Here is a 20,064-nt window from a genome sequence, read left to right as displayed (position 1 = left end):
ATACTTGTGTATGGCACATCTTTATTTAATAATAAAATCTAATCTTCTTTGTTATTTTACTTATTTTCGATTTTAATAATTATAGTGTCTGATCCATCTGTGGCAGGTTATCGTGTTAATGATGTTTATGTGTATGAACTGTCCAAATAAAAACAAATAAATAAACATTGCTGATCTCTTTAATAAAAGCAACTGTTTCCAGGCTTTCTAATCGATGGCAGAGCTGCTTCCTGCTGCCCAACAATAAATGATGGGACTCCAGTGCTTGAATTACCCGCACAATAATGCGTGAAACCGCCTTTCTTAACATAATAACAGTTTCTTTGATGGTTTCGTTTCCGGGCAGCACCATTAAACCCCTCGTGCAGGTGAGGAGACTCTTTCGTGATCGACGATTTTGTATCTGGGCTCTGTTGGTAAGTCTGAGTATGTCGCTAGCGAACAGCTAGCAGGTTACGCAGTAGCAGTTTGACGTCGGGCAGCCTCTTTAAAATCGGACCAATGCCTTAGAAAAGCTTCTCTGTTCGCACCCATCTTGTAATACGAGCGCTGCCCGTTGAGGCCAGCGGTCGGTGCTCGGTAGAAGATCGGGATAAAGCGGATGATCTTAGCGTACCGGTGCTCGTCGGTCACGGTCTCCGTTTTTGGCCGAGCTAGCTAACGAGCTAGCAGAGCTAGCTGTTCAATAGCTTTTAGCGCCGCAATGGATCCATAAAGGAAGGTAGGCCCGGCTCACAGCAGCAGCCTCTCATTCACGCCCTGTTTGCTCTCTGAATGGACTCCAGGTGGGTTAAAGTGTTGGATCTGTGGGCTCGGTTCGGCACGCCGCTGCTCGGGAGCTACATGTAGGCGCTGAGGGGCTCCTCAGATGGTTCCGATCAGCTGAGGTCCACTCTTAGGTTGTGCTGGCTTCACTGCGGCTGTGGTTCTGTGAGCAGAGCGGGGGTGTGCGGCTTTGTGCCGGCTGGAGGCCCTCAGGCTCACAGCCAGCTGTGTGGAGCTGAAACATTTCTGTATTTTTGTCATTCGACTCGGACCGTGACAGGTGTGTTAACGGTGATGACGTTTCTGCCTCCGAACCTCTTTATTTCAGGTTCACGCGCCTCAGCTCTGGGTTAGGGTCACCTGAGGAGCCAGAACAGCCTCACCTGGCACATTGCAAAGTGATGAAGTTAAACCACCGGGTCTGTGGGTCAGGGCCTTTCTGAGCAGTTGACTCACCTGCAGGTTGCTGTTCAAGACCCTGTACAGACGAAACAAACAGCCTGACTAAGCTCATTTTAAAAAAAACATCTGTTTGTTCCAAAGCAGATGTTTGTAGAGACTGAGCACAGCTGGTATCAGTCTGCACATTACTCTTTATGAGAGGAGCACAGTGACACACAGAGACAGACTCTACGCCCTCAGAACTGAAGCTGTGCAGTCTTGTGTGTCTCAGAGTACAAATACTGTGGTAATTACTGCACCAACAGTATCTGTGGTAACAGGATAATAATAGATCAAGAGGCTGGTACATAAAAAGTGGGATGAAGAAAGACGGGGGTACTGGGAGGCTAGGAAAGACTTACAGTGAGCTGTATGAGAGGGCTAGACACCAAGGATGGAGAGAAGGACTGGTATTGATTGGCTGGGCACAGAGATGGAGCTGGAAAGGATGTGCAGCAGGTTGGAGTAATTAAGGACATGGATGCAGACTACTAATGAGTGGTACTTGCAATGGAATGGATGAAAGCTAGTTAGTGAACCAGGAAGTGCAGAGGATTAGTGAGGAGGATGGGGAAAGGTGGTTGGTCCTAATGACATACCTGTGCAGGTGTGGAGATATCCAGGAGAGAGGGCAGTGGACTTTTTAACCAGGCTGTTTAACACAGAAGAAGTGTGCTGGTCCTGAAGAACAGGCAGAGCTGAACTGCAGAGGGATGAAGGTGATGATGAAGATGTGAGAAAGAGATGTAGAAGCTGGGTTAAGAAGAGAACTGATGATCAGTGAGCAGTAGTGTGGCTTCATGCTCTACAGATGTGATGTTTGCTTTGAGTGTTGATGGAAAGTTTAGAGAAGGTCACTGTGGTGCTGCACGAGGACGTATGTGAGGGCAGTGCGGGACATGTATGAGGACAGGGAGACAGTGGTGAGGTGTGCGGTCGGAGCGATAGATGGGTTGAAGGTGGGGGTGGGATTATGTCAGGGATCTGCTCTGAGCTGCTTCCTGTCTGCAGTGGTGCTGGACAGGCTGACAGGAGGAGCAGGTGGAGGTATCCTCTGAAGGTGGTGGAAGGAGCCGAGGTAATGAGGGTTTAAGTTTGGTCGACCATCCAAAGAGAGTGCAGGCAGGGTGGAGCGGGTGGAAATGTGTGACGGAAGGATAACAGCATCAGTGAAAGGAAAGGTTCAAAGGTGGTGGTGAGGAAGCAGCAAAAGTCCCTGCAGAATGTCTCCAGCTTCCTGTCCGGGTCAGGGCTCGGCACGTTCCTCTTTTCAGTAGTGTAATCTAAGACTTTACATCATAATTTTGTAGGTGGCGCTCTGGAGCGTGTGATGCCATAAAATATGAGGTTTGAGCAGTCCTGACTGAAGTGTTTTCTTACCATGTGTGATTTTCAGCACAGTTAGATTTAAATGATCTCCACCTGTTGGTGCTGTGTGGCCTCCCTCGTCCTGCAGCTGCACGCACACCGTTTGGGTCAAAGTAGTTTTAAATGGAAGCTCAGCTTCAGCATCGTCAGTAAAGTGTTTGCAGCAGCTGTTCCAGCTGCAGGCGACCAGTGAAACCAGTGAAACCTCCCCAGCTGCTGAGAGATGATTCTGATGTGTTCTGACAGTAAACTGATCTTTACTGAAGCTCAGCTGATGAAGGCCATTTCACGATGCAACCTTCAGTTCAGCCATCGCCGCTGCTCTTCTTATCATTCAGAGATTTAATACGCCGAGTGATGGATTGAGATCAGTCAGCTGATAAATCTGGGTTTGTGTGTGATTGGCTCACTCCTGTTTTGTTTTTGTTTGAGTAAATAAACCTTTAAGGCCAAATTATTGAAATATTTTTATCATAATTTTGGTGAATTTGATGCAAAAAGTGTTGAAATGAAAACCATCACTGATGAATGAGTCCAGCTGACTTCAGACTAACAGCTGCTCAGTAAAACACAGCAGCTGATGATCGTTTTCATTCTGACACAAATTCAGAAATTCATGGTTCAGACATTCCCATCCAAACCCCGCCCCCTCGCTCTCCTGACCTCGACTTCGCACCACGGCGTCATAGTAACCGTTTCTTTCAGCTCGATTTATTTCAGGTTGTCTTTCTCAGCCCAGACTCTGCATGGCGTCGGATTGGCAGCAGTGGGAGTGAGCAGCCAATCAGCTGAGGACACCGGTAGCATCATGGCATCTCGTCAGAGAAACTCTGTCCGGATCCTGTCCAGCCGGGAGCGCGGCTCGCAGACCTTCGGCTCGCAGCGCCTCCTGCAGCTCCTGGTGGAGGAGAAAGTCCGCTGGATGAAATGGCAGAGTCAGGCAAGTTTCAGCGTCTTGTTTCCTCTAAGAACCAAATCGTTTTCAGACAGCACCCCCTACAGCCTACTCCCAAATGACACGTTAATAATTTAGCTTTATTGTTCAGGCTTTCTGATAACTCTGTGTGGTGACACGCTCATCAGTGCTTTTCAGATAAGAATCATCAATAAAAATGTGTCAGAATCAAAGTTTTTATCGACTGTTCTTGTTGTACTTTGTTTTTCCTTGAGTTTTCCCAGCAGCTGCTGGGATGTATGAGGCTGAGGCCGCTTAACAGAATATAAGAATGTGATGTACCTAGAAGTCTCCCATGAAATCCACCACCATCACGCCTACACTTCCAGAGATGGTGGAGCAGGGGGAGGGGGCAGGTGTTCGATAACCGTGTCCAGGAACGATCTCGATTGGGCAATAACTCGAGAAGCTGTGAGGCTCGAAGTCGTCAAATATTCTGGGAGTGGTCTTAACACCAGGATACACCTGCCTACCAGCTTTGGCCACAGCGGGCCAAATACAGCCCGTCTGAGGCGCTTCTGCTGCACAACAGAGAAGCACGCAGAGCCAGTGAGAGCTGGAGGGGTGGTCAGAGTGTTGTGGGGAGGAACTGAAAACAAAATCGTCCAGTTCCAGCCCACAGGGCTCAGGAGGGCGTTGTTGGGGAGCGGTCGGATTGTTCGTTGCAGGCGGCGTTGCTGATGTGTTTGAGTGTGTGCGTATGAGCACTTCCCGCTGAGTGTGAATGTTTGTGTCTCCAACAGAAGGTGGAGCTGCCGGACAGCCCTCGCTCAACGTTCCTGCTGGCCTTCAGCCCTGACAGGTGAGTCAAGTCAGAGCACAGGTGGAGGCAGAGACTCCATCACTTCTGGATCTTTTTACCAGAGTATTACCGATGTAGTGGTATTTAATCAGGATACTTTAGCAAAAAGACGTAAGAACAGAAACGAGCTAAAGAATACGAAGTATCTCAGAATGTTACAGAAAATTAAATATGTGCATATAGTTGAGTTTGAGGTGCTGGATACTGGAGTAAAGAGTCTCAGCCGGGCCTTTAAGATGAAACGTTGTGTCTGCAGGACCCTCATGGCTTCGACCCATGTCAACCACAACATTTACATAACAGAGGTGAAGACTGGAAAGTGCCTACATTCCTTAGTGGGCCACCGTAGGACCCCCTGGTGTGTGACCTTTCACCCCACAATTCCTGGCCTGGTGGCCTCTGGGTGCCTTGATGGCGAAGTCCGGATCTGGGACCTGCATGTGAGTACCCCCCCTCTGATATTGTGCAGCAGTCGGGCCGGGTGCTAAATGCTTTCATGTCAGTCTGTTGATGAGGACATGAAGTCGGTGTTTCTGTCGAGCTGCATGTCCGTACTCTGGAATATTCTCGCTCCCGTCTGAGCGTGCAGCGGGACATCAGACGCTAACTGAGTAACTGTGTTCTGCAGGGCGGGAGTGAGAGCTGGTTTACCGAGAGCAACGTTGCCATCGCCTCCCTGGCCTTCCACCCGACTGCTCAGCTGCTCCTGATCGCCACCAACAACGAGCTCCACTTCTGGGACTGGAGCCGCCCCGAGCCCTTCGCCGTGGTCAAAACGGGCAGCGACACAGAGAGAGTGCGGTGGGTTAAACACTGCCACTAGTCAGAGGTCGAGTCTGAACATGTGCACGACGTGACAGTAATAACAGACCGTGCTGTTATTACTGAGCCAGGTGTTTTCATCGACTTCTTCTCTGTGTCTGTTTCAGGTTGGTGCGCTTCGACCCTCTCGGTCACAACCTGCTCACGGCGATCGTGAATCCATCCAATCAGCAGGTACGAAGATGATCTAAAGCCGTTTCTTAGCGAGGCAGCGTCATGTATCAGAGGATGACAGCCATGGTTCACCTGCAACCTCAGCTGCACACCTCACCAAGAGAGCGAGTAATGCATATAAAAAACATCACCCTGTATGGATGATGTCATCGACCTGAGGGCGTGCCGAGCATTGAGAGGTCTCGTTCAGAGAGCAAACTGAGGCAGAGCTAGCACAGAGTCAGGTGGACCTGCGCCCTGTGTGGCGCCTCGGTTTGGTCATTACAGTTTTCCTGTCTCTGTGTTATGATTGGTTGATTTTTCTGGGAGGTGACTGCAGATGCGTTTGCTGAGGATGACATCACCATAGCAGGTTTTGGTTGACGAGTAGAAGAGGTCGCCTGTCTCTGCCGTTTAACCTGCCTTCAGTGATCAGGTGTTTTCTTCTTCTTTGCCTCCTTTAGGGCGAGGAGGACTCGGAGGTTCCCATGGACAGCGTTGAGATGCCTCACTTCCGTCAGCGCTCCTTCCTGCCTTCCCAGCCAGTTCGCCGGACGCCCATCCTCCACAACTTCCTCCACATCCTGTCATCCCGCTCCCCTGGGGCTCAGGCCGGAGGCGAACAGCAGCGGCCTCTCGGGGAAAACGGAAGTAACATGGCCGAATCTCCCAGCATCCCTTTGGCCCAGTACCCCAGCTCGGAGCGCGGTCCGCCCCTGCCCGGCTGCACCCAGCACCTGGGCATGGTGTGCATGTGCAGTCGCTGCTCCGTCAGTCGAACGGCGCCCCAGCCAGACGGAGCCTCTGTGCCGCCGCCCGATCCACGGGTGTCATCGGACGCGCTCCAGCCTCCCCCGGCCTCCACATTCTCCTCAGCTCGTACTGAGCCCCGACAGCCCTTGGAGCGAGCCTCCGCCTTTACCTCCGTCTACTACAGCGCCGGCGCTTCTCTTAACCCCGCCCCTCCAGGTGGCCACGAGCCGCACTCCACGCCCAGACCAGGACCCGACTGGACTCGCAACCTGCTGAGTGTGAGGGAGGGGGGGATAAATCCGGGCATGCTGCCTCCCAGAACCTCCGCCTCCTCCTCCATCAGCCTTCTGTCTGTGCTCCGCCAGCAGGAGGGCTCCTCTCACTCCCCCGTCTACACCTCCGCCACCGAGGGGCGGGGTTTCCCCCAGCAGGGCGAGCCCGGAGCCCGGGATACCGCCAGCACAAGCAGCGGGCATCACCCGTTCTGGGACGGTTCCCGTGGTAACACGGCCTCCTTCCGCAATGTGCTGCAGTGCAACCTGAGCCGCTACTTCCTGGAGATCGGCCCCATCGACATGGAGCCGGGGCTGGGCGGTGCCGTGGCCGACGGAGGCCAGGACCAGAGTCAGGAACTGCTCAACAACAACATGGACCCGGACCGCCCCGGGCCTTCCTCATCCTCCTCCTCCTCCACCCCTACCATCATCCACTACCAGCCTCCCCTCCCCCCACCCCCCAGCTCCCACAGCCTGGAGAACAATGTCCCTCCCCCCGCCCCCCGAGGTCACCTGAACCGCTGCCGGGCCTGCCACAACCTGCTCACCTTCAACCACGACTCCCAGCGCTGGGAGCGCAAGACATCCTCCGCCTCCACCTCTGCCTCCACCTCCATGCTGGAGCCCCCTTCCTCCGCCTCCTCCTCTGCTTCTTTCCCTTCTCCTTCCTCTCACTGGCAGCCCGATGAGGCCAGGAGGATGCTCGAAGTCCAAACACAGGAGAGGAGGGCGCCTCCTGAGCCCAGCGAGCAGCCGCCTCCCCCAGCAGCAACGGTGGGAGGAGCAGGAGGAGTGGCCTTCCCTATTGCCCCGTCCTCTAGCCAGCCCGGGGAGCAGACGGTGGGCCTGGTGTATAACCAGGACACGGCGCAGTGGGAGCGGGTGTACCGGCAGGCTGCATCAGGCCGGCCGGCGGAGCCACCGGAGGCCTTAAGCCAAGAAATCCCTGTCGACCCCCCAGATGAGGACTCCCTCAGGAGGTACGTCACCTTTTTTCTTCACCATCATAGCTATATGAAGTCAGATTCTGGTGCTTCCATCGGACCGTGGCTCCTAAACGAGCCTCTTGTTTTACTCATGAACTCACCAGGACACTGTTTGCTGAGCTGAGGGCAGCCCCCTGCTGGGCTTTAGGAGGAATGCAGGTTTAACATTCCTCCTAAAGGTTCACTTTTAGGGTGACTTTGGGGTCTGTTGTCTGTTCGATATCACACAGTCAGCTGAGCATGAAACCAGTGCTTATAATCAGCTACCAGTGTCTCTAACACTGAGCGCGCTCTGTGTGTCTCTGTTTCTCGCCCAGGCGGCTGCTGGAATCGTCTCTCTTGTCGCTGTCTCGCTACGACATGTCCGGCTCCAGAGACCACCCCATCTACCCCGACCCAGCCAGGTACAGAAGCACCGCCGTTTACCCCGAGTCTAGGTTCAATGTGGGCTTGGATTTAACTCTCCCAGGCCAGCTTGGCATGAGTCACAGTTCAGAATAAGCCTCCTTTATCTCACACTGGACCACATTAGAGGTGTCTGCTCTCTGTGACATCACACAGATCTAAACGTAGAAAAAGCTGCTGACACGTGTTGAGCTCATTAAACTAGTTCCTAAAAATGTGAACATCCACCGGTGGATTAAGACCTGAACGCTGCAGCAGGGGTTAAATGTGAGCTTCTGCACACGCTCGTGTTTCTGGGTAAATGATGGACAAAGCCGAGGTCGCTGGGTTTGCCTCTGCCCGTCGAGGTCAGAGTTTGAAATGTTTCTGCAGACACTTGCTGATAAAGAGTCTTTGCCCTCTGCTGTGCAGGCTTTCTCCAGCAGCTTACTACGCTCAGAGGATGATCCAGTATCTGTCGAGGCGCGACAGTATTCGCCAGCGCTCGCTCCGGTACCAGCAGAACCGGCTGCGGGCCATGTCGTCCTCCTCGTCGGACAGCCCGGCCAGCAACCCGCCCGGCTCCATGGACAGCAGCGACGTGGACTTTGAGGATCTCGAGTAAGTTTCAGTCACCTTCCTCTCATGGTTCACACAGCACACTGTGACCTGAGCCGCTCTTATCCTGTCAGCGCAGCAGCTGCAGTGACACGCTAGGACAGGCTCGTTAGGTTGGCTCGTTTTAGTAAAACTAATCTGAAGTGTATTCTGTTCAATGGGGCGTTTCCAGTGGGAGAAACGTTTCATCACTCGTCCAGATGACTGCAGGTTTCAACCTTATTTGCACAATGACTGAAACTAACACCGCAGACTAACAACAGGCTGTGAGCTGAGTTTATCACCACTGATCAATAACCATGAGTCCCATTCACACAGAGTTGGGGAATGGCTGCAATCACAGCATTGTAAGATGGTGACAGATGTACCCTTAGGCCCCCTCCTCCATTCAGAGATGGTCTTTCCCTTTTCACTCAAACCAGCGTTCCTCCCTGTCCAGGATGTGACATCCTCATCATTGAAGGCGTGGCCACGGGCCTGTAGGTGTGAATAGTCTGTCCCTGGCCCTGTCTAACGACACACGGCGATCCATCATCGCAGATTAGAAAATGAATCGGGACAAAACGCTGTTCTGGAGTCCGTTCAGGAATTTGCCTCAGATTTATAAAATGGCTGAAATCAGACGTGAGCTCGTAAAATATCGTCAATATTTTACCTGCCGTCAGGTAGGCGGGTCCAGAGACTGAGTTTGTGCCCCATCGTCGTATTTTGGCTCTGAGCTGTCCTGTTGAAACGCAGCATGCAGCCCTGATGTTGTGGACTCGAGTCCTCATGTTTCCGTCCCAGCGTCTCCCGTGGTGGGCGGGGCTCTCGTCTTTTCACCGCGCTGTAGATCTGTTTGCGTGCAGCGCGTCTTTATGCATCTCTCAGCTGCCCTCTCATTGGCCACAACTAAATTCAGTTGTTTTGAAAAGATTTGTTTCCTCAAAACAAATCCGACAGACCCGTGAAGACGGGAAACTGGCAATGCCCGGCGGGCTCAGATCATGTGATTACAGCGATGAATGACATCACCGCAGTAAGGAGCTCAGTGTTGATGCGTCCGAACGCTGGTTGAGTCCCGGTTGTTGTTCAGTCTTTCTCTTTGTTTCTGCAGCGATAACAGTGACAGAACACGACACCGGACGCCTCGAAACGCCAGGATGTCTGCGCCCTCGCTGGGCCGCTTCGTCCCTCGGTGAGTCAGCTCCGAAACCCGCCGCTGAACCCGGTAAACTCGCGCTCGCTGCTTTGGTTCTCATGTCATTTCTGTTTGTCGTCCTGCAGCCGATTCCTCCTGCCCGAGTACCTGCCCTACGCCGGGATCTTCCATGAGAGAGGGCAGCCCGGGCTCGCCACACACTCCTCTGTCAACAGGGTGCTCGCAGGTATACACACACGCACGCGCACACATGCACGCGCGTACACACCTTTATTTAAAAAGAAGGCGGCTCATATCTGACCTCCGTCAGGACACGTGTTTTTTTTTTTTTTTTTTTTTTTTTTCTTTAAATGGAGATGTGATACCGAGCGTGCCCAGTGACGCCGTTTCCTGTCCTCCACAGGGGCATCGATCGGGGACGGTCAGTCTGCAGTTGCCAGCAACATCGCCAACACCACGTACCGCCTGCAGTGGTGGGACTTCACCAAGTTTGACCTTCCTGAGATCAGCAACGGTACGGCAGCGTGAGGCCGAGGGTTTGAATCCTCTGCTTTAGTTCCACTTTATTGCTTTAAGTTTTTGTTCACAGTCATGACATCGTTTCACAGTTCCTGCTCAGCTCAGCCCGGAGGGGTTAAAGGTCACCCACTCTCATGGGTTTAACAAACAGGCCGCTCTGAGTCTGAGGATGTTTGTCTGAACGCCTCACAGAGCCCTCTCTCTCTGCCCCCCCCACAGCCTCGGTCAACGTTCTGGTGCCAAACTGTAAGATCTACAACGACGCCAGCTGTGACATCTCTGCGGACGGGCAGCTGCTGGCGGTTTTCATTCCCAGCAGCCAGCGCGGTTTCCCAGATGAGGGCATCCTGGCCATCTACTCGCTCGCCCCCCACAACCTGGGAGAGATGCTGTACACCAAGAGATTCGGTACGTCCTCACAGAAACAAATGCTCTCTCTCTCTCACACGTCCAGGTTTGTAGGCTGGTGACGACGGCGGTGTGTTCTCCCTCAGGTCCAAACGCCATCTCCGTCAGCTTGTCTCCAATGGGCTGTTACGTGATGGTGGGCCTGGCCTCCCGCAGGATCCTGCTGCATCCCACCACCGACCACATGGTGGCGCAAGTCTTCCGCCTGCAGCAGCCACACGGAGGAGAGACGTCCATCAGGGTGAGAGGAGCCTCAGATTTATTTCACATAGAAAACTGCACGAAATCCAGATCAGAGCAGAGATCAGGTCTAAAAACTGATGTCAGATCAGCGGGCAGCATGTAAGTGATGATGATGTCAGACAAGTTGAAGGGTTTGTGTAAAATCAGATTTTTTAAGGGAATTTTTCCTCCACATACTCAAAACATATACGTGAAAACTCGTATGTTTTCACATATATAAAGTCTTACTTCATGTTTCGCTGTAAAAGGCTGCTGGGGTGTGAATCTGATAACTCGAGAAGGATTTAGAAATTGGTACCATAGGCGAGTTTGAATCTCAGTAAAGGTCAGCGGTCAACTTTAAAAAAACACCCTGAGTAGCATGTAGCACCGCCCACTGCCAGTATTTAGTTATTTTCAGGAGAACTTTCTCTAAAGTTGAGCACGCACAAAGAATGGGACGCTTCCCGCGCTGCAGAGTCCATGTTCCAGAAAACAATTGTGAGCTCGGATCCAGGACGAGTTCCACATCCCGTCATTTGGGAAAAGCTGGTTTTACGCAGCTTTGCTGTGACATATGCTTCAGCTGCAGTGCGTCTGTGTTTCAGATGGTGTTCAACGTGGTCTACCCCATGGCTCCGGACCAGAGGCGCCACGTCAGCATCAACTCGGCTCGCTGGCTGCCAGATCCGGGGATGGGACTGGCTTACGGAACCAACAAGGGAGACCTGGTGATCTGCCGGCCTGTGTGAGTCTGCAGACACGAAAACAAAGTCCCGCTAAATCAGACATCTCAGACTCCAAAACGGTATTCGGGGATCGAGGTCGGCGTGCAGATTCAGACTTCTGCAGCTGACTGTGCGAATGACAAGCTGCAGACTGAGCGTGACGTTAAATAACCGTGCACACGTTCAGCTGTCCTGCTCTCAGAGCTCCCTCCCGTCCTCTGATCTGATTATCCTCAAACCAAGCAGGAAGACCATTAACTGGAGGAGACCAATTAGTGTGTTTAATGAGGTTGTGCGAGTCCACGAAGCCCCGGCCCCCCGTGAAGCTTCCTGAGTGGAAGTGAATTAACCAGCTTTGGTTTTGTGTGTGTTTAGGTTCTATCGAAGCGACGGCGAGAGCCCCAGCGAGTCGAGCAGCGAGCCGCTGTTCAGCGTCAACAACAGCGGAACGAGCCGGAGCCGAGGCTCCGACAGGCCGGGGTGAGTTCAGGGCCTGCGGCGATGTTTGCGCCTGCTTTTTATCTGCTCGTAACACGTGGTTGTGGTCGGTGTAGCAGCAGACGGGCACTCAGGTTATTTAACCCTTTAAAACCTTGAAATGACTCCAGAAATCTTTGTTTTGATAATGGAGTGTTTGTTGAACCTTTAGACAAAATATATAAAAATATATCAAATTTTAATCTGCATGTATGAATTCTAATTTGTTACATAAACCATATTTTTGCAATTTAGTCATTAAAAAATTTGTCATGCAATTTATATCATTTATTTTGAGAGTAAAAAAAGTCACGCTGATGATGAAGAAGTCTGAAACCTCACAGAAACACATCACATACGATCCGCTGGGCTTTGAAGGGTCAAAGCTGCATGTTGTACATTTGTTTGTAAATGGATTCAAAGCTTCAGCAGAAACTGAACAAGGTAAGAACAGCGTGGAGGCGGGGCTAAAAATAAAAGCACACAGCTAAAAGTCTCCTCACACCTCTCCGTCAATCGCTGCCCCCTGCTGGTGAGTTTATCGTGTCTGGATCTTTGAGTTTCTGATCGGCCTGCGATTCATTTTCAGGCCGAACCGCTCCAGCTGGAGGCTGGACAGAGACATGGGACTGATGAACGCCATTGGCCTGCAGCCCCGACACCCCGCCCCTTCAGTGACATCGCAAGGAACCCAGACGCCAATCATCCAGCTGCAAAACGCCGAGACTCAAACGGAGAGGGAGCTGTCGGAGCCGAGCGCCTCGCAGCCTGCTCAGAGTACTGACACACACACACGCGCGTATTTATGTCCTTGTGGGGACATCTCATTGACATGATGCTTTCCCTAGCCGCTTACCCTAACCATCAAAAGTGAATGCCGAACCCTAACCCTGACCCTAAACCTAACCATAACCTAACTGTGACCCTGACACTAAAAACACATTTTGAGTCTCAAAAATGCCTTCAAACTTGTGGGGGCTGGCATTTTGGTCCCTACGAGGGCCGCTTGTCCCCACAAGTATAGGTAAACTACCAATTTTTGGTCCCCACGAAGATCTTAATACCCGTCCACTGTAAGCAGAGCTGTGTGTGTGTCTGTGCACGCGCGGGCTCATCAGGTGTGTTTCTTCCCAGGTGTCCCTCCTGAAGCTCCGTCCACCAGTGGAGCAGCTCAGGCTCAGGTGGAAGTCCTGGCTGAAGCAGAGACCGGCACCTCCACCGCCGCTGCTGGTACTCCACCCACTGACTGCTCAACATGACATCATAACCTCTGTTACTGGCTCATCATCATCATCATCATCATCATCATCGTCTCATTTCTGCCTCCATGTTAATCTTCAGTTTTTACCTCAACATGTTTGTTTTGTTACTAATATTTATATCAACATCATTTGTTTTTGTGTGTGTGTGTGTGTGTGTGTGTGTTTTGGATGAAATGTTGTGACTGTTTGTATTTAAAGATCAATATTTATAAACACCTGAGGGGAGACTCCATGATGATGACGATCATAATGATGATGATGACATCTTCCTGATTGTTTAGGCGTGTTTACATTCACGCCACCTCTGTCGCTCTCGTTGGTTCAGGAGAATCTTCGGAGTTCGGGTCTGGCGAGGATGCTCTGGCACGAATCCGCCGGCTGATCGCTGAAGGCGGCATGACTGCGGTGGTCCAGCGGGAGCAGAGCACCACCATGGCCTCGATGGGTGGCTTTGGGAACAATATCATCGTCAGCCACCGCATCCACCGCGGCTCGCAGACAGGCGCCTCCAGGCCAACCGCCGAGCCCGTCGCCACGGCCCCCTCCACCTCTGGCCCGCTCCTAGTCACCTCGCAGCCCCAATCCTACCTCCGCCCGGCGCCGCAGGCCACGAACCAGTCTGAACAGCTCGCTCCCGTCTGGGGCCCGCCGCCACCCGCGCTGTCTCTGGCCGTGGACGTGGACGATGTGTTCGACGGTGGGCGGGCGGACGATGACTCCTTGCCTGGTCCCTCCTCTTCCTCCCTGCTGTTGTCTTCCCCCTCCTCCCCCTCCTCCTCCTCCTCTCACAGCCCCCTCCCTGGTGGTGGCGGCCCCAACAGTTACCCCGGTGACCCATACAGCAGGTAGTCCGCCTATTGGCTGACGGTTAAGCGGGCTCCTCAAGGCCTTATCTCACAAAAATGGGTGCTGCTTCGACCCCACACAGGGTCTCCCACCTGGAAACGAAGGGACACAAAATCCCCCCCCCCCCCCCTTCCCCCTACCTTTCTGTTGAGCGGCGTTGGCGCTCGTGAACCTGGACCGAAGCTGGACCGCCATCATTCCTCACAGGAGGAGCTCCTACTTGAACGTAGGCACGGAGCTCCTCCCCACCTGATTCTCTCCCGGCACGACGGAGGTCGAGGTTCCTGACGCGCCGCGCCTGCGGAGGAGGGGGTGTTGCTTCTTTCACATTTACTCCAACGTGCTGCGTTTGGTGCCATGTGACGTTACCTTAGATGTGAAATAGTGATTGAAGTGTTTGAACTCAGCACTACGTTTTTGTACTGTGTCACTGATGCGTGTGCCTGAGGCGGGGCTCTGCACGGCGGCGTGGCGGTGAGAGATTGCCAATCACTGAACGCACATGCTCGACTGAACAAACTGAAGCTCCTGCATGTCTCGAAATAATGCTGCAGCTCATCGAACACATGTTTGTGTTTAAGGCTGAAGACAAGGAGAATCACTTCCTGTTAGGGCAACGAGGGGGCGGAGATTCACCTGCTCTGACCCCTCCCTACCCCTGCCAACCCCACCCAGCTGCACTACAGTGTGTTTGGTGCTAACGGAGGCGCGCGTGTGTGTTTGTGTGTGTTTGTGTGCGTGTGTGTGTGCGTGTTTGTGTGTGTTCTCACTGAAACCACAGTTTGTCTGTTTTTTGGGGGGGGGGGGGTGTTAGCTGTGCGTCTTTGCGTTTCCTGTCCGCCTCATCACGTTTGGATGTTTGCATCTCAGAGCGGTCGTTTGTCTCTGTTCACGGTGAAGGTGTTGGGACTGCGAGGTGGGGTCTGCACGACGTGTTTAGCCAGTGGGGGGGGTTGGGGTTTCACGGGGGGGTGTGGTACAGTCCTAAACGAGCTGGGTGAAAGGTCTGTGGGTTTCGGCTCACGTGGGCGCCACACTGACCGATGCTCTCAATGTAGAAACGACACCAAAACGTTCCAGGAAGCTGCAGCGTTCGTCCTCGTGCGGGGACAATGCTGCAGCGTGAGCGCTCCGACTTCTAGCTATGACTCAGACACCGGAGATCAGTCGTCTCTGTAATGGTTTCATCCAAACTCGCTGACTGGTGGACATTCAGCAGCCTGTGTGGTCACTTCCTGCTGTTACTGACCAGGTGATGAGTGGATTTATTATCATCATCATTATTATTATTATTATGACTTTTTTATTAAGGACGGAGAACTGCAGATTGGTCTCCCTTAAAACTGTCGTCTTCTGTTAAACGACTAAAATAAAGTCGAAGACTTGTTTTTTTTATTTTTTCGGGGGGGATTAATGAGCCGAAGAGTCAAAATATGTGTGTTCAGTGGAAACACAGGTGTGCGTGTGTCTCTTCCACTACAGGAACTTGCTGTTGCTCGGTAACATCCAATCTAAACCCGCGGATTTCACTCAGTGTTCTTGGACAGCCTGTTAGTGACCTCACAGCAGCCATGTTGTTGGTCCAGAGGCCACACCCCTAATAATACAAACCCTTCTCTAATTAAGACAGGTGAGTTATAGAGCCCCGCCCCACAGGTGTTACAAAGAGGAAGTGATGTATAGAGACCAGAACAGTTTGTGTGTCAGGCTGTAAACGTGTTAATTTCTGCTGTAGTGGGAGTGTGTGGGGACCGACTCGCTGCTGCGTCTGCTGGACATCAGAGGAACTGCAGGTTTTGGCTTAGCCGTTGCTCCTCGGTGCAGCTCATCTTGTTTGTATAGAGATTGTAGAGGACCGAGAACAGAACCCTGAGGAACACCTCGAGCACTTACGACACTTTAAATGTCAGCTTTAAGATTCGTGTCACCGAGCTCCTGTAGTGGAAGATGTCTGAGTGGTGCCTCAACCCCCCCACCCCCACCCTGCAGAAGAAAACTTGAATTTTTGTGATCAAGCGCAACTTTTCCTTTTTGCAGCGTCCAGCTGTCCTTTTTGTTTCCACATATGCTTAGAAGTTCATGTACTGATAGCATTTAAGGTGGGGGTGTTGAGTGGAGCTCTGGGATTCATGACACTTTTTATTGAAGCTTTTATTCTGCAGGTGAGACTCTGAATGCTCCTGGCTTTTTACTTGATCAATGAACATTTTAAAGTGTGTGTGTGTGTGTGTGTGTGTGTGTGTGTGTGTGTTATCAGGGTGGGGGGGTGCGGGTGGATGTGAATACCGCAGCGGTGTGAGTCAGATCGGTACCTGTGTGTCAGACTGTGGAGTTTGTACAGCGCTAACGCGACTCTTTGCTTTGACTTTTAGACGTGATGTAATTAAAGAGCTTTGAGAGTTCCTCTGTGCTCCTCCTCGTTTCTTCGTCTCACTGCATCACAAACACGGAGCAGATACGTCATCCACCCATATTACACCACCCTAACTGGCAGACGAACAACAAACCACAGAAAAGTTTGATTCAATTTTTTTCACTGTTACAGAAATTAACATTTTGAATTTAACAGCAGAAGTTGTAACGATGTCAGAGTCTGCACCAGAACCTTAGCTGTGGTTTTATTTGTTCGTGCTCACAGATTTGTTCCATCTTTTCTTTATTGACTCGATGATTGAAGCCTTTGTTCGAAGCTCAGCTGATGTCAGCAGTGCATTTATCTGGGATAACCTGTCAGCTTCATTTTTAAAACATGAAGTCATGCAGTAACCACGAGGGCAGCGCTCGAGGTGCGTCTCAGGAAGCTGAACTGAAAACTGAGACCTCACATCCACCCTCGGCCTGAGGAGGAGCAGCGACCTCGCCGTGAGGCCTCAGATTGTGTTGCACACAGGTGAGCTCTGCCTGGTGCTGGCTCATTTACTGAGGAGTACCTCAGAGCACCCCCTGCTGTGGGCGTGTCCTGCCTGCAGGAGATGACCATATAAGCAGATGGGGCGAGGTGACATCAGCTCGTCCTTAAAACAAACTGAAGGACGCTGTTTATTTGGACATTATGATCGTTTTTAGACATTTGTCATTCTTCCAGTTATTTCTTTGAGCTCACTGAGCTGGGCCTTCACATGCAGCAGCTGTCACCTGGATTTCCACAATAAAGCATATTTCTGTTCTATATTTCTGTGAGTGTTTACAGGCTGAAGGATGTGTGGGTAGGCTGCAAACAAAATGCCTTTTTTGGCATTACAGCTTTTCCTGATTGCTAAAACACTATAACCAATCTTGTGAACCCAAATTTCAGATACATAATGCCACTTTCCGAAGAGCACACCCATTTCCCTGACCTATGAACACTATGGCCCTGCTCTACCACATGTGGTGAACTGTTCCTGTGGTCACTCAGAGGAGTTATTTTAGAGCCTTATGTCAGTGTGCACCTCCTCCACGCCGTGGAAGATGCCTGTTTAGACATATCAGTAGATGCATGCCAGGGGAGGGTCTTACCCCACTGCCTGGCTAATGTAGCCTGTGATGTGGATGAGATTCTCTGGCCTGACCACAGACAGGATGCTGAGGTGGCGTAATGTTTTTGGTGTGTGTTGTACTGTATGGTATGTGAATAAAAATGTGCCACTGTGTGTACTGTTAGAGTGAATTGTTAAATGTTGTCATTTCTATGCTTGCCAACTCTGATGAAAAGGATTCCACTGCCCTTCCCCCCAGATTCTTGAGGTTCTGGTTGGGGGGCTGTAATGTTTTATTGCAGATACATCCTATCTGGAAGATCTGCTTCTTTTGATGTAAGCTTCCTGCGTTTACGACCCTTTGGTCAGCAGGAGGTAACACACACACACACACACACACACACACACACATTCTTACTTACATACAGAAGTTCACACATATACATACAATGCCTTAGAACCATGTGGGTGTTGCTTTGCTGTGTTTTGTGTGAACTGTCTCTCAATAAAAGGCAGCGGGAGGAGGCCATCGTCGGGGTCATTCATGATGAGCTAAGATACCGACGAGGCCTCCCTTGCGCAAGTAAACGATCGAACGCTGTTGCCTTGTTTTCCTTTCACAGGAAGAAGTCCTGGATACAGCGGGGTCTGAGTTTAGACCCAACATTTATTTGGTCCTTCGAGCCGGATCCTAACACATCGCATTCACCGAGGAGAGGGAGAGGACGCCACCGCAGTCTGCTAGCAGCCATCGTCTGGGACGATTGACGAAAGCCCTGGTACTTTGCTTTGTTCCAGGCCGGACAGTTTGCGCCTGAACTCCCCTCGGGATGGATGGCGATTGACGGGAACCAGAGACTCTTCCCATGAACGAAAACAACACGAACAGTGAGTAGAAAAGGCCTTATGCGTCCATGAGAGCTGTGCGTGCAGACGCAAGCGATAGGCCTATGTTGTGTGTGTGCGGGCCAGACGTGGTCTGCGTGAGTGTGGCTGATTGTTGTCTTGTAATGGAGACTAAACTGAGTAAGTCTGCCTTGAAAGTGGATGAAATACACTGCAAAGTTTTTATTGGGCAGCACGTGGTGTGTGGATCGTTGAAGAATGAAGTGAAATTGTGCTCTAAGCAGAAGTGAGTGTGAGCGTGTCTGACGTCACGGTGTGTGTGAAAAGGTATCCAGCTGGGGCAGACGTGATTCTGCAGGTCACCTGCCCAGCGGACAAAGAAATAACATAAGTTGTGTGGTGAATGATAGCACGAAGAGTGTTTGGTGTTTCTCAGCCTGAAACAGCTGTAATGCTACTTTCTGTTTTGGAGAGAAGAACAGTTTAAAAAAAAGAGAGAGAGGTGTGTGTTGTTTAAGCAGTGATGAGAATAATGAAAATGTGATGAGAGGAACACAAAAACATACAGAAAATGGATTAACCATACTAACCCTACATGTATGCACAATAAATGATACTCATGAAGACCAGACAGCATCTTAAGCTGAGATTCTGTTTGTCATCTTGTCCAAGTCACTAGTAAGATGAAAGTGATACATAGACTAGTGGACTGAATATTATAGGAGGACAGATGACTGCATCATAGAGGAAAACAGAATGCTGATGAGGGGTTTTAAATGAGTGAGCTGATTGTGCGTTTCTGGTGTGTGAAGAAGTTTTACCATGGCACACATTTGGTTACATGAGAAGAAACTTATTATGTGATGGGACAACAGGGTTATGCTGTATGTTGTGTGTGGCTGATTGGATGAATGTTTGAGATTGATCTAGCTGTCGATTTGTCTTTTGTTACTAAGTTGAGCCTGCCAAATGGGTTGTTACAATTTATCCCCCTGGCATGAAGAACACGTGTCATGACTTAAACAAGGCCTTTCTTTCCTTTGCTTTCCTTTATTTTCTTTGCTTTCTTTTTATTTTGTTACTTTCATGGTGCACTGAAAGTTTCGGTTGATGATCTGTTTGAGCAGAGATGCACGATTAGAACAGAAGCGCTATACGACTCGTCGTCGAGAAAACTGTTGCAAAGTGAGTTTCTCCAAAAATTAAAATGGGCTTGGGAGAAAGCCACTTATTTGGGACAATCAGAAAACAAGTCCCTGCCAAAAAGGATTCAGCGACGTAATCCGATTCTAAAGTTCTTCTTTTTCTTTGAAATGACGTCATTTTGCTGAGCGTGGAAACAAATGCGATAATAGTTTCCACTATCAGCAAAGGATGAATGAATGAATGAATGAATGAATGAATGAATGAGTGGAAAAACTGACTGACAAAAGCTGACAAGACTGACTGACTTAACACCATTGTGTGAAGTTAACCCCCACCTGACAAAGGTGTGGCTGTATCTCTGTGTGTGTCTGTTGCAGGAACAGAAGGAGAACACAAGAGGAAACTTGGGTCACATGACTACGTGAACTCTGAAAATTTAACCTTTTAGTTTAAAATTCTCTGTGTCTGTGAATTCACCATGGGTTTGTTATTAACTACTTTGTGTTGCTCACAGAGATTACTGTGAGAAAGAGTGTATACAAATGCGCAGCGCTAACATTTACCTTTCTTTCCACAGCAGACGGTTAATCATGTGATTTATAGCAGGACACAACTTAATGATGTTTTTCTACCACAGGATTACTGAGATTTTGTGTGATGAAAACTGTAGTTACAGGCTGTGTGTTGGT

At 50.7% G+C, this 20,064-nt stretch overlaps 1 protein-coding gene across 3 annotated transcripts; it reads left to right on the top strand.

The window, feature by feature from the left end:
• The first annotated feature begins 445 nt into the window (after positions 1–445).
• Positions 446–16,327, top strand: ambra1b (autophagy/beclin-1 regulator 1b). Of its 3 annotated transcripts, none has more exons than XM_039614952.1 (19): positions 446–721; positions 3,314–3,514; positions 4,273–4,331; positions 4,588–4,771; positions 4,960–5,132; positions 5,261–5,327; positions 5,771–7,314; positions 7,638–7,724; positions 8,137–8,325; positions 9,419–9,499; positions 9,589–9,689; positions 9,867–9,977; positions 10,202–10,390; positions 10,477–10,631; positions 11,221–11,360; positions 11,716–11,820; positions 12,407–12,594; positions 12,952–13,047; positions 13,405–16,327. In XM_039614952.1, the coding sequence occupies exons 2-19, from the start codon at positions 3,383–3,385 to the stop codon at positions 13,926–13,928; spliced, it is 4,125 nt and encodes a 1,374-aa protein (XP_039470886.1). In that variant the 5' UTR covers positions 446–721; positions 3,314–3,382; the 3' UTR covers positions 13,929–16,327. The 3 variants fall into 3 exon arrangements, with proteins under 3 accessions (XP_039470886.1, XP_039470885.1, XP_039470884.1); XM_039614951.1 differs by having other exon boundaries at positions 3,309–3,514; XM_039614950.1 differs by having other exon boundaries at positions 651–3,514.
• The last annotated feature ends 3,737 nt before the right edge of the window (positions 16,328–20,064 follow it).

The sequence above is a fragment of the Oreochromis aureus genome, linkage group 7 (assembly GCF_013358895.1).
Source record: "Oreochromis aureus strain Israel breed Guangdong linkage group 7, ZZ_aureus, whole genome shotgun sequence".
Lineage (NCBI taxonomy): Eukaryota > Metazoa > Chordata > Actinopteri > Cichliformes > Cichlidae > Oreochromis > Oreochromis aureus.
Note: the sequence above shows the minus strand (reverse complement) of the source record. Positions and strands in the feature narration are given on the sequence as shown.

What these genes read in the sequence shown, in the direction of transcription:
- ambra1b (XM_039614950.1), top strand. Translation starts at nt 3,155, where the DNA reads ATGATCGTTTTCATTCTGACACAAATTCAGAAATTCATGGTTCAGACA. An exon ending in GGATGAAATGGCAGAGTCAG is followed by an intron (nt 3,515 to 4,272) that starts GCAAGTTTCAGC and finishes TGTCTCCAACAG; the next exon opens with AAGGTGGAGCTGCCGGACAG. An exon ending in CTGGTGATCTGCCGGCCTGT is followed by an intron (nt 11,361 to 11,715) that starts GTGAGTCTGCAG and finishes GTGTGTGTTTAG; the next exon opens with GTTCTATCGAAGCGACGGCG.